This window comes from Leopardus geoffroyi, chromosome C3 (assembly GCF_018350155.1).
Source record: "Leopardus geoffroyi isolate Oge1 chromosome C3, O.geoffroyi_Oge1_pat1.0, whole genome shotgun sequence".
Lineage (NCBI taxonomy): Eukaryota > Metazoa > Chordata > Mammalia > Carnivora > Felidae > Leopardus > Leopardus geoffroyi.
Genome location: NC_059338.1, coordinates 50,733,984 through 50,746,379, shown reverse-complemented (window position 1 = coordinate 50,746,379; position 12,396 = coordinate 50,733,984). Strand labels below are relative to the sequence as shown.

Below are 12,396 nucleotides of genomic sequence, written 5' to 3'. Positions count from 1 at the left end.
TTACCCTCTGGGTCTGGTTGTTGGTCACCAGTTCATAGATGGGGGCTGCTCTGGTCACCTCCAGCAGAACTGGCTCAGCAGGAGTGTCAGGGCTGGATGTCACATGACACAGGGGGCAGGATGAGGGGCATCGTCCCTTGCTCTGGCACTCCATGCGGACCCCAGCTGCCATGCGCTTGGTGCCAGACTCTGACAGGCTGGCGATGTATTCTGGGAACGTCAGCACCTTGGGGTCTCTTTCCCGCTCCTCCGACTCATCGGATGGAGAGTTGCCTGCCGGACACAAAACGAAAAGGAACAGTGAGCAAGGATCATGAAAGAGCAAGGTCTTGCATGTTCTTGTGGCCCGAGTGCTGGAGTCAAATCGTAGGGAGGTCACGAAATGTCACTGGCAGGTAACGGATGTGATTCTGACCTCCCATTGAATATGGGGAACCCATCCTCCCAGTAACCAACAGAGTTGGAAACAGCCTTCTAAATGTGAGATCAGGTTGTTTCCTTTCGGAGAATCATCAGCTCCACTGATCCCCTCAGAGGGAGGCATCTTCAATGCATGTGCAGGATCTAGGACTGTCGTCAGGAATACAAACAGTAGCAACAGTGATTATTCCGGGACTCAGCTCCCTCATCCATTAAATGAAGATATTCCTAGTACTACCTCTAGCGTTGTGTGATGAATAAATGACAACATGTTTTTAAAGCACACACCCCAGTGGCTAGTGCATGGCCAACCACCATAACAGTCTTCATTATAACCACAGGTAAGATTTACCTAAACTATGAAGTGAGATCCGGTCCAGGCCTCCTTCAACCCTTACAAGAACTCTCTGCATGGACTTCCATCATTGCATCCATTTTAGGGGTGAGGAAAGTGAGGCCAAGAGCCTTAAGATCACACAAGGGTAGTAGGTGGTCAGAGCTGGGATTTGAATCCAGTTTTGCCAGATTCCAAAGCCTTTGAGTCATTGGGGGAAGAAGAGGACTTCTCTGCTTCATTACCCATCAATGTATTGAATATGGGGAGGGAGTTCTGGCTTTTTCAAAAAGATCTGCGTTCCAAAGCACTCCAAAGAGACAGGTTCACATCGCCCTTGATTGATGAGTAAAAAAGGTAGTTAGAGAAACTCTTGGTTTATTTTTGGTGTCAAAGATGAGAAATGCCTACCCGAACATAATACTTTGTTCCCTATGGAAGAAAGCATGGCTTGATATTTGTCCTCCAAGCCTTCATGATTTCCCATTTAACCTCTTCATTCCAGAGGAAGATGGAAGTAGGGTCCGTTGACCCAAGTCTACCTTTGCCTTGGGTTCCTTTCTACACCCCTGGCCTTTTGTGACACCACTGCAGTCCCGAACATGAGACAATTTCATGCAGACCACAGAGCTTTTAAAAACAAGGGGCAGATTTAGAACATTCATTCTGGTCGTCTCGGCCTGATCTGGGGGAAATGCGGTACTCGATGGGCCAGATCTCTGGGGGAAATGGTTGCAAGGTTCCAGAAGGTGACCGGGATACAACTCATTGACTTGATAACAAGGTTCTCTCTTTTGGGGTCCAGGGAGTGCTCTGCTCACTTGTCTCTTGTTTATTATGTAATATGAACCTGTTTGGAAACGTCATGAGACATTTCAGCACTGTTGTCTCCCAGATGAACACCCTCATTATGTGGATGAGGCATCTTCATCCAGAGACTCCACTGACATGGCTTTCCCCCTGCTCACTAACACAAAGGATTCTCTCAGTGACTGCAAACACGGGATACAATTCATTTCACATTTGCTTTTTGTTTAATAACAAACCCAGAGTGGAACTGAAGCCTTTCCTAGTTTATAAAAACTGCATCACTACACGTACCAAAACCAAGAATGATGTTATCAAATAGGGAGGCCCAGGAGCCCACACCAGCGAGCCTCAAGGTCCCTTGAGCCACATGTAAATCCTGATTGACATTCAGGCTTATGCAACTCAGTCAGTCCCATGGCTGAGAGTATTTGTAAAATGACCACAATCTGGAAGGACTCTCCTCACCCAGCCCCTGGCCAGGCCTCAGTCTTCTTCAACAGGCTATATGGACTGGGCAGGGAGAAGAAGTGAATGAGGTCTTGGATTCTTGATACGATTTCTAGAAAAAAAGGCCTTCATTCATTGGGGAAGTGAGTGAAACTCCAAAAAAAAAAAAGAAAAAAATCAGTGAAAACACAGTGCGTCTTTTCAAGACAAAATTTAAAAATTTTTGCTGCACAAACCTTGCCATGGAGCTTGAGTGTCTCCTGGAGGGCCCTCGTGACCCTTCCGATCAGATTCATCTCCTCAACCCACAGCCCTCTTTGTGGAGTGTATTCAACAGAGGCGGGGAAAAGAGGTCCCATGAAATGACCACTAGATGGCGATATCAAGTGTAAAATGACTTCTGTGAGAGGAAAAATCTTGCAATGAATTCTGTGTGGCCACTCTGGTACTATACAGAAAATAAACTTGGAAAAGTAACACCTGGCAACTTAAAAAAGTGTGTGACAGTGCCATTTTTTTTCCAGTGGAATAAGAAAAAAATTTAATGAGTAGCCTAATTCCAGAAAATGTATCCTAAGGAGAGACAATAGAGAGCAAGAGACAGGTAATTCTGAGAGACGGAGAATGAAAATCCTCCCTCAATATCCTTCACATGGAGTGACACTTCTAAGTGGAGATAATATGCCACCAAATTCCTTTCCTCTCGCCTTGAATCCCCAAATATCCAGGAACTCTGCCCCCCACTTGCCCACCACACACTCCACACGCATTCAGGTGGAGGACGCCTGCCCATTTATCACTTAGGGTGCACCGCTCTGACAGCCAGATGTGGCCACTAGAGGGCACCGAATCCCCAAACACAGTGGAGCTGAGTGACCACCTCCCAGCCCTCCAGCACTCCATCCTTAAGACTTGTAATTGCTGTAACCAGTTGAGAGGCTATTCCCTGGTGGCTGTCTTCTGACTGTCCCAAGCAAAATCAAGACACCACGAATCCCCTTCAATATCCGGGCAGGAGCACGGTTAGGGAGAAGAGAGGCGTGGGAAGGAGGATGCAAAAGAAGATGGTGGCAGACCACCAAACTCTTGTTTTGATCCAGAATCCTATTTTCTTTCTCCTGAAAATATTCAGGTTCATAGAAAGCAGGCCCTGTGAAGGACCCTCTAGCCCCCTGGTCATGCAGTACGGAGCTGTCTAGAAAGGAGCTGGATTTATACAGAAGTGATGAGCAGCGAACTCCCAAAGCCATCCATTCAGGCTCCAGCAAAGAATAGAGATGTGTGTGTGAGAGAGATTTTTCAAAGAGGAAATGCATTTTCCATGCGCAGTTAAAGGCACAATTGGGAAATACTCCTTAAAATGATGGAGTCCGATGGTGAAAGCCCAGATAAATCTCCCTTTGCCCAAAGAGAGCACCTATAACATCATGTCTGTGGCGAGCGAGAGAGTAGTTCAAATCCTAAAAGCTTTAGGGGAGTCTGATCTTTGACATTTGCTTTTAACTCCCCCTCAGTGTTGGAGTGGGAGGTAGAGAGAGTGCATGGAGAGTCACAGAGAGGAGACCCCCCCTATTTCCTTATTGTTCAATGGCTCTCCCCTCCACCTCCCACTCTGGTTACATTCTTTAGGTACTCCTTGCCTCCTCTGCCCTCTAGATCCCTGGTGGAAATTCTCTAGTATTTTAAGTCACTACGTTGTCTCTTAATAAAATGAATATGCGATTTCAACAAGTTACAGAGACTCTGGACATAAGAAAGGAGCTACAATTAAGGTCTTAAAAGATTATAATTGGCAAAAGTGCCTTCTGATCAAGGGCATCCAGGTGCCCGAAGGGGCGTGGCCCCCTCTTATCCCTGTTTGCAGAATTCATCGAATTGCTCTCAGGGAGGCTTTGGAGTCCAGCCATGACACTTAGCTTTCATATAAGTAGAAGAACAGCCAACCTGGAATGTAGTTAACAACCCCAAAACTGCAAAGCATTTTGCAAATACAGTTTGCTATAAATAAATGCCATTTGCTTTAGGCTAAATCTGTATCCTACAGCACCCAGTGGATGAATTTCCTCAATAGAATATTGTGGAATGAGAATGTTGGCATCCTCAATGTTCCGAATCTCATTGTGGATGTGCCCATGGCCTTAGGCGTGTACATACTGACCCACCTAGACCCAGGAGCGTACGAGGATGATAAAAGCGAGGGACCCATCCTCATACAGGGTCTGCTCTGCTGGTAGGAACTGACAGGTCATGGAGGTGGATTAGTTGTTATGAAGTAAATTGGTACAATTCCTGTAGGATTCAGGGACTGCTTAAGACTCTCTCTCCTGAGTTGGTGCCCAAGGCAATGAGATGCTAATGACATCACAGCCAGAACTACAGAGGTAGTTCATTAGGCAGCAAAGAAATCAAATGCAAACTAATTAGATCCTAGCCCTTGGAGACGGCACAGGATCTACAGGAAAGAAAGCCTGACGTGGGGCAGATGAAGCACAGCCGTGGCAAACCGCACCCTGGAGCCCCCCAACACCCTGCATTCCACCACCCTCCCCGCCGCCAGCCTGCTCCTGGTCACAAAGGGTGTCCTGGAGGTATCTAAATTCACATTTCCATCCACGCCCTCCGGCACAGATCAGTCTCTCGGGATGTCTGGTCACGTCTTTGGACAGGGAGGTTCAGGTCACTTGGGATGACTTAAAATGAACTCCTAGACTTGCCGTAAGACAGTCTCTGAGACCTGAATAGAGTACAATGTGATGGGTTAATAATCAAGGAGAAGGGGACAGGGCATAAACTGGCCACTTCTCTCTACTCCTCTGTAGGAGACAGCGAGTGTTTGGGGTCAGTAATTGTGTTTCAATTGGGTTTCATCTTTGAAACTCCTCTAACCATTTCAAGTGTATCCATATCCCTCCTCTCTCTCTCTCTCTCCCCATGGATATATGTTTTGGGGGGCAGGGTAAAGGGGGTGACTATAACAACCACGACCATAGACTTAAAAGTTAAAAACAAGTCAAACATAAAGAATAAAACCGAAGCATTTGTAAACAGTTGCTAGCCTCGTACTAAAGCTTTGAAGGATCCAGTGGCAAGAACAAAGCGTTATCCTAACCACAGCCAACTCCCGGTCTCTAGCCGGGACCTCTCCCACCGGTGTTAACAGAGCCTTGTCAATAGCTTGCTTGGAAATCCATCTGAATGTCCGACGGGCCCCTCAAAGCCAACATGTCCCACACTGCTGTGGTCATTCATCCACACTCTCTCCATCAGCCTGCTTCTTCTCTCCAAGGTGCTCGTCCAGCGAATGGCACCAGCTTCCTCACTGCTCAGCATGCGAGGCCCGGCTTCGTTGTCGGTTCTTCCTTGCCTTCCCAACCAATCACCCAGTCTCCACATTCTCTACCTCCCCAAACCATCCACTCCTCTGCTCGCCCACGGCTGCCCCAGCGGCATAGCAGTTTAAAGTGTGAGTTCGGAGTCAGACTGCCCGGGATTGACTTCTGACCTTAGCACTTGCTAGCTGTACAATTTGGGGTGAGTTTCTGAACCTTTCTGGGCCTGGGCTTTCTCGTCCATTAAAAAAAGAGACAGCAACTGAACTGCTTTCATAAAGCCGCGGTGGAGGTGAACTGATATAATCCATGAAGACAGCTTTGCCGTACCTGGGACACAGTGAGGCCTCTCCGAAGTTAATTACTCTCACGATGCCTGTCTACTTGCCTGCCCCGCCCGCCACCAAACGGGCTCCTCGAGGGGCAAAACTGTGTCTAGTTCTTCCACTGTAGCGTCCCACAGTGTTGCTATTGCCTAACAAGTAGTTAATGCATTCGACAATTCATTAAGCAAATATGTATTGAATGTCTACCGACGTCTGTCGAATTAATAAATCATTTATAATGACTTGTATACGACGTGACTAGGTACTAACCAGACAGGCAGGGTTTCAATTCGTTTCTCGCCTTGCCGTCCTGTGTTCTTTTGAGATTTTCTGGTTTTCTCCTAAAAAAAAAGAGGGGCGTCCATCCGGGGCAAGTTCCACCCCTCTCAGGGACAAATGTGAACTGGCCCGAGTTAATCTCCTTGCAAAAAATTGAGGAAATACCGTAAAAGGACACCTTGCAAATTGGGTAAAATCTCAAAGGCTATGGCTGTACATGGAGCGTTTACCTTGGGATAGAAGGAGTTAAGCTTAAAAAAAGGAGCAGCCGATTGTGGCACCGACGAGCAGGCAGTGGTTCTCCCGTGACTAGTAAATGTGGGAGCGTTACAGTCACTAATGTCACAAAGTGGCAAACGGATATGATTGGTGTCCTGGGCCATGAGGCCGCGGGTATCCAACAGTGGCTGAGGTGGAAGGCACATCGCTGTGGGGGGCGTGAGTGACAGCATTTGTACTGGGATTCAGCATCGTGCATTCTACTTCACCAATAAAAAAAGACAGTGGTTGTAACAGCAAGAGCAGGGGGACGCTCTAGCCCCCAAGAATGGCCCTAAGGATGAAACATGGAAACCTGTATCTTCTGCAGTTTTCCTACCTTGCCCCATCTCAGCCTGTACACAGGAGCCCACCCATGTTTCCAGGCACACATTCATCATTACCCATGAGCTTAGAGGAAGCACATCTTTGGGGATGTGTAGGATTAAATACTAGAAAACCATTGGTTCACAACTGTCCAACATGTTGGACATAGACTTTATATTCCTGCCCTTCCCTACACATGAATTCACAATTAAAAAATATCCTATGTCAGGATGTATTCTTTTGGCCCTCAAATTAAAGTTTCTGAAACTTCAGATCTAGTTTTTTGGTACTTCTTCAGGAAGCTTCTGGAAATAGCAAATGGTCTTTGTTATAGGCATGAGCAGCATCTCTGGGTGTGGTGAGGTCCAGTTAAATAATTAGCAGTCGTCAAACATCTACTGGGCACCTTGGCAAAGCACAATTAACTGTGGGGTTGAAGAAAAGGTGTCTTCTGGAAAATTGAATTTTTTGTTTAATTGATACTTAGCCAGAAAATGCTTACTTTTCCTCCAATTCCTGTTGACATTTTTCTTCTCTAAAAATGCAGTTTTCCAATTTTCTCCCTGCCTCGTGAAGCATTGCCTACCAAACAGAATTAAGCCTTTCCTCAAGGCACCTCAGGTGATCGTTTTGTTTATCAATTATGACTGTGCAGATTTAGAAGCTGTAGGAGACAGAAATAAAACGGTACATATACCCCAAAGGGCTTTTGAAAAGTTGATCGATAACCTAAGGTTACAGTTTCTTAGGATTCCCTCTCCCCTTGATGGGCACGTTGTCAAACAAACGATTGCCTGGTTGAGGTTCCTGGCTAGTTGGGTTCACGTTAAACTGAAGTTTTGGTGCAGGTGCAGTGCTCTGTCTTTGCCAAAAGTCCTTAGTCCTCTTTGGCACGGGAACAGTTAATCGAGTAACGAACTGACCGAACCTCTGACCAAAACTCACCAAAGCCTCTGTCAGCCTCTTTTTTGGTCAGTAATAGTGATGGTCCACTTAGGAGGAGAGGTTGAGTCCAAAAAATGGAATAGCAGCACCTGCCAAGGGATTAATAAAAACACAAAGATGGTCTTTGCCTGGCTGTGACTCCATCTGCACCCCCTTTAATCTTGAACTTAGTGAAAAGGGGAAAAATGAAGAAAGCGCCATGAACCGCCGCTTTGAGGATGCCTAGAGACCCATCTTTCCGCAGCCCCATGTGTCTCAAGAGGATCGATAATAAAATCCAAGAATTCCTAGGAAGCCCTAAAGCTTTGTCAAACATGAACCCTTCTCGTCAGCTAGACTGCCAGTCCCCAGTGGCCCAGAACCTGCCTGGTTCTCACCCAATGCCTGGCACTTGGCGAGCATTCAACAAATACAAAGGGGTGGCAAGAAGCAAAGGGATCGTAGCTCTTTCTGGTCTCTCACCGCCTGTAACTCCTCGAGTCCGTAACACAAAGCCTCATTAGGATTCACCATAAAGTTGAGGCCAGGAAACCTGATGTGGCTCGGGGGGTTATCTGGAAACAGTTACTAAGTGCATATGGGAGATGGGGCTGGTATCACTGTTCTCACACACCAAAAATTCTCTCTTCCCTCCGCCTTTCTCTATACATTTATTCATTTATCTATTTTAAAGTTTATGTATTTTGAGAGAGAGAGAGAGAGAGAGAGAGAGAGAGAGAGAGAGAATGAGTGGGGGAGGGGCAGAGAGAAAGGAGGACAGAGAATCCCAAGCAGGCTCCGCTTGCCAGCACAGTGCCTGACGTGGGGTTCAACCTCACGAACGTGAGATTGTTACCTGAGCCAAAGTTACCTGAGCTTAATGGGCTGCACCACCCAGGTGCCCCTTTCCTTCCCTATATATTTATTAAGACCCTCGCTGCTCCCATCGTCCCTACTAGAAGCAATTCCACTGGTACCTGGAGCCCGTGTCCAGAAGAGCACCCACCACTGCATCGGACTGAGTTTGGTTCCATGTCTTGTCTGTCCCACTCTTCTCCAGGATGGGGCCTTACTCACCCATATGTCCCCAGAGCCCAGCACTGGGTACTCCGCAGGTACTTGCTCAGCCTCGGCTGAAGTGTAATGAATACACGTGCACACTGTCGAACACCCTTTTGTAATGTTGACGTGATTCCATTTTTTCATTTGCCTCTTACAGCCCGACACGTTATTCACCAGATGCCTTTCATGCGACTCTGAGCGGTTCTCCAAGGTTTTTGTTCTAATCCAGTCTCTCCCCCTTCATTTCCTAGGGCTGCCAAAACAAATCAGCACCAACAGAGTGGCTTCGAACAATTTATTCCTCCAGTTCTGGAGGCACAAAGTCCCAAATCAAAGTGTCCACAGGGCCACGCTTCCTCTGCAAGCTCTCGGGAAGAATCCCCTAGTGCCCTAGTGACCCTAGTGGCTCACCTCATGGCATTTCTTGGAGTTTCTCGGCTTGAAGCTGCACCGCTCCGATCCTGGTCTCAGCTGTTATGAGGTCGCCTTCTCTGTGCCCAAATTTTCCAAGTTTCCCTCTTCCTTCTAAGGACACCAGTCATTGGATTTGGGACCCACTCTGTGAATTATATCGGCAGAGAACCCGTTTCCAAGTAAGGTCACATGAGCTGGGCATGAGTTTTAGGGAGACGCCGCTCAGGATGTAAGAGCTGCAGTCCCTCCACTGCAGTGTCCATAGCCTGTAGCATTGTGACATCAACCACTGAGCTCTCCCCTGATCGACGGCCAGTGATGCCTGGGGGCTGGCCGTGCATGTGCTGGACTTCCTCCCAGGGCCCCAGGCAATGGGAAGAGAGAAGTTTTCGGCTCCCTCAGCATCCCAAGGCCCCGCTGCAGCTCTGTGCAGCTTCTCGTCAACATCAAAATAAACCTGACATCGAGATTCAGAGTCACAGCCTTGTGGATGTACAGAGCTGCACGGGATTATCCCTGCTGACAGAGCGGCATGGGGAGGTAGGCGGAGGACGGGGCTCAGAGAGAGGAGGAAATGAGGAGCACCCGTGGGATGGCTCTTTGCGACCCTCCATTAGTGGAGAGACCACCCGAGTGAGTGGGCACGCTCAGCGGGCTCCCAGCAGAGCCTCCCGTGCTCTTGTCCGCAGGTTAGCTCTTTTCCCCAGTCTTGTGTGTCCTGTCTGGGAAGCTGTGCTGGGAAGCCAAGCGCACCCTCAGACCACTCGGGGGCAGAAGGAGCCAGGATCACTCTGGGGAGTAGCCCAGGCACAAGTGGAGGGAGAAGCCTGGACCAGAGAGACACCGCTCCCAGGACCAGCGTGGGCCTCTCTGAGATTCCGGTCCTTTCCGGAGTGGAATTAACGAGGCTTCCTCCTATTTCCCAGGCAGTATCATTTGCCAGTCAGGGGTGCCCAGGAGTCCCCTTCGCTCTGCCAGAGCCATCCCCTCAGGGATATTCTGTGTGTGACTCCTTCCACCTCCTCCTCCATGTATTCAGTCTCCTGCCCTTTATGTGCTCCACCTGGGGGCTTGTCCTCTCTTTTCCTTCAGACTTCAAATCTGGACAAGACAAGCATAATGGAGAGAAACTCCTTGACATTCTGAAATGGGTGGAACTGGCACGTGACCAGTACTTGCCTTCGCTCCACGTGACAAGAGCCTGGCTTGCACAGTGTGTGTGTGTGTGTGTGTGTGTGGCAGAGAGAGACAGAGAGAGACAAAGAGAGACAGAGAGAGTGGCTGAGATGCTGACATGACTTACACTCAGGTGGGAGCCTCTGGGGGCTTCTGTGGCTCCGCAGAGGGAGATTCAATGCCTTGCTGAGACACTGTGAAGGCTGGTGTATAAATATCTTTAACTACCAAACGGTCTAGAAATTTTTAATAAAAATATTATTTAATAATAATACTATTCCAACCAGCAAGGGAATGTCGTAACGGTCTCCATTTTCCTCTTGATACTCATCTAGCTTCTGTTTTTCAAATGAATGTGGATGTTAAGTCCTTTTGCTGCCCTGACCAATTTATTCTGCAAATTAACTATATATGACAGAAGTTAAAGTCCGTTACCACTTAGCTTTGCCTCACTGAAATTTATGCTGCCGTCCTGCCCGTTGGAGCCACGGGCTCCAATAGATTGTGGCTCCTGGTGGTGATTTGGATTCTGCTTAAGTCTTTTACCTCTTGGTCCTCCTCTCTTGAGTTTCAAATGTGCTGAGTGGACCAGGATCTTTTCACCTCTCGGTGACCTGTGCTCTGTTCTCAGACATATGGTCCCTGCAGCCACCCATCCAGCCTTAATCAAACTCTCCTTATGAGACATAGATTCACCCAGAGCTGTAACCCACACTGGTCTGTGAGGGAGGGCTCACTGGCTCAGCCTGGCTGCAAGTGGTGGAAACAACCAGATGCACGGGAAAGCAAGGGTTGCAAGATGAACAGGCCAGCAACGAGCAGCAGGCGGATGTAATCTCAGGCTGTATTTAAGAGAGTGCAGTGACCGAGGCGATGGGCAGAAGTGGTGTCACGAAGCCACCCTCCGAAAGCCGGTTCGCTTCTGGGTGAGTCAGGGAGAGACATACTCTGAAAACAGGGAGGGCAGTCAGGGTTCTGGGGCACAGGGACCCGGTATCCTATCAACAATGGTTGAAGCAGATGGCGGGCGGAGTCTGGAATGGATACCAGGAGACCTGGAAGCGGACTTGGGAGCTCTCTCTCCAAGGATCTGAAGGGTTGTCACATGGACGTGGGATCACATGAATTCTGTATGTTTCAGAGGTAGAATAAAGATCCAAGGAAGGAAATGGGAGAGAATGAGTTTACTGAGCCACGGGTTTTCACTGAGTGCCTACTCTGTGTCAGTACAGTACTCCGTGCTCACGTGCACAGACGCATTTTTGCCAAAAGCTCATTTTTCCAGTGTGTGAGGTGGGAGAGTAGATAGAAAAGTAGCCACTGATATGATGGGGAGTGATATCAGAGGCTTCAGAGACAGGCTTAGGGCATGCCCATGAGGAAATTTGGAAATCCACTTTGCTGGGTATGGGGGAGACTGAAGGAGGACTCTAGATTCCTTCAGGGACACATCTTGTAGTAACTTACAACTGATACGAAGTAACATGGGCTGCCTAGGAGATGGTGGGCAGAAGCATTCGTATGGAAGCCAGACAGCCACTGCTAGGGATGTCATGGCAGGGCAGGGAGGTGGGGGGGAGGGCTCTTCAGAAGAAGGGCTTTGTGTCCCTTTTAACAGCCAGATGTTAAACTGCTACTTTCTGTGACTTCATCTTCTTGGTCTTTCTCTAAATTAGTGCAGTGGCAGCAGGGCCAGGGATGTGCATCTTATCAGACATACCAAAGGATTCTGACTTCGGATAACGCGGCCATCCTCACATGACATGTTGGGATTCGACACCCTACACAAGAGTAATTTATTTTATAAATATTGCCAGAACACTTCTTAAAAATTCTCCACGTTATCCCAATATGTAAAAGAAATTAAAGTGGGGAATAGATTCCTAGGCGTTTGGCATCTTGACTGTTTGGTAAAAAATAAACAACTCTATTGTTTATGGAGCCATTCAAGCATCTAGTCAGAGCCCCAGGCACAAGCAGCCTAATTTGAAAACTACTGATTCAGACTCTGATGACATTGGCCTGAACTATTCCAGAAGTAACCAAGCATGCTCCCCAGCCAAGAGGACCGCATGCTGACCCTGAGAAGGATATTGCCACCAGCAGCAGATTCTATTGTTGGCCATCCAACTCTATTGTTGGTGCTTCCTGGATTTTGCCAGACAAAAACCACACTGTGTGGTCAGTCCTACTTAGGTGATAATAATCAAAGTCAGAAAACTTTATACTCTTGACCAAGCATAGATCTAGTCAATCATGCACATTCATCTCATAAAGAACTTCATGGAGA

General features: G+C 47.9%; 1 protein-coding gene and 1 long non-coding RNA gene across 6 annotated transcripts in view; both read right to left on the bottom strand.

Annotated features, from left to right (window-relative positions):
- ASTN1 (astrotactin 1) overlaps nt 1–12,396 on the bottom strand; it is a 305,254-nt gene that overhangs the window by 33,459 nt on the left and 259,399 nt on the right. For all 5 annotated transcript variants that reach the window (XM_045452809.1, XM_045452805.1, XM_045452807.1 and 2 more), the window contains one exon: nt 5–273. In XM_045452809.1, coding sequence (XP_045308765.1) covers nt 5–273 — 269 coding nt within the window. The remainder of the gene's footprint in view (nt 1–4; nt 274–12,396) is intronic.
- Nucleotides 4,590–11,917, bottom strand: LOC123585027. Its single transcript, XR_006705858.1, has 3 exons — nt 8,432–11,917; nt 7,476–7,564; nt 4,590–7,194 (listed from the first exon to the last, which is right to left on the bottom strand). It is a non-coding gene; the product is annotated as an uncharacterized LOC123585027 (long non-coding RNA).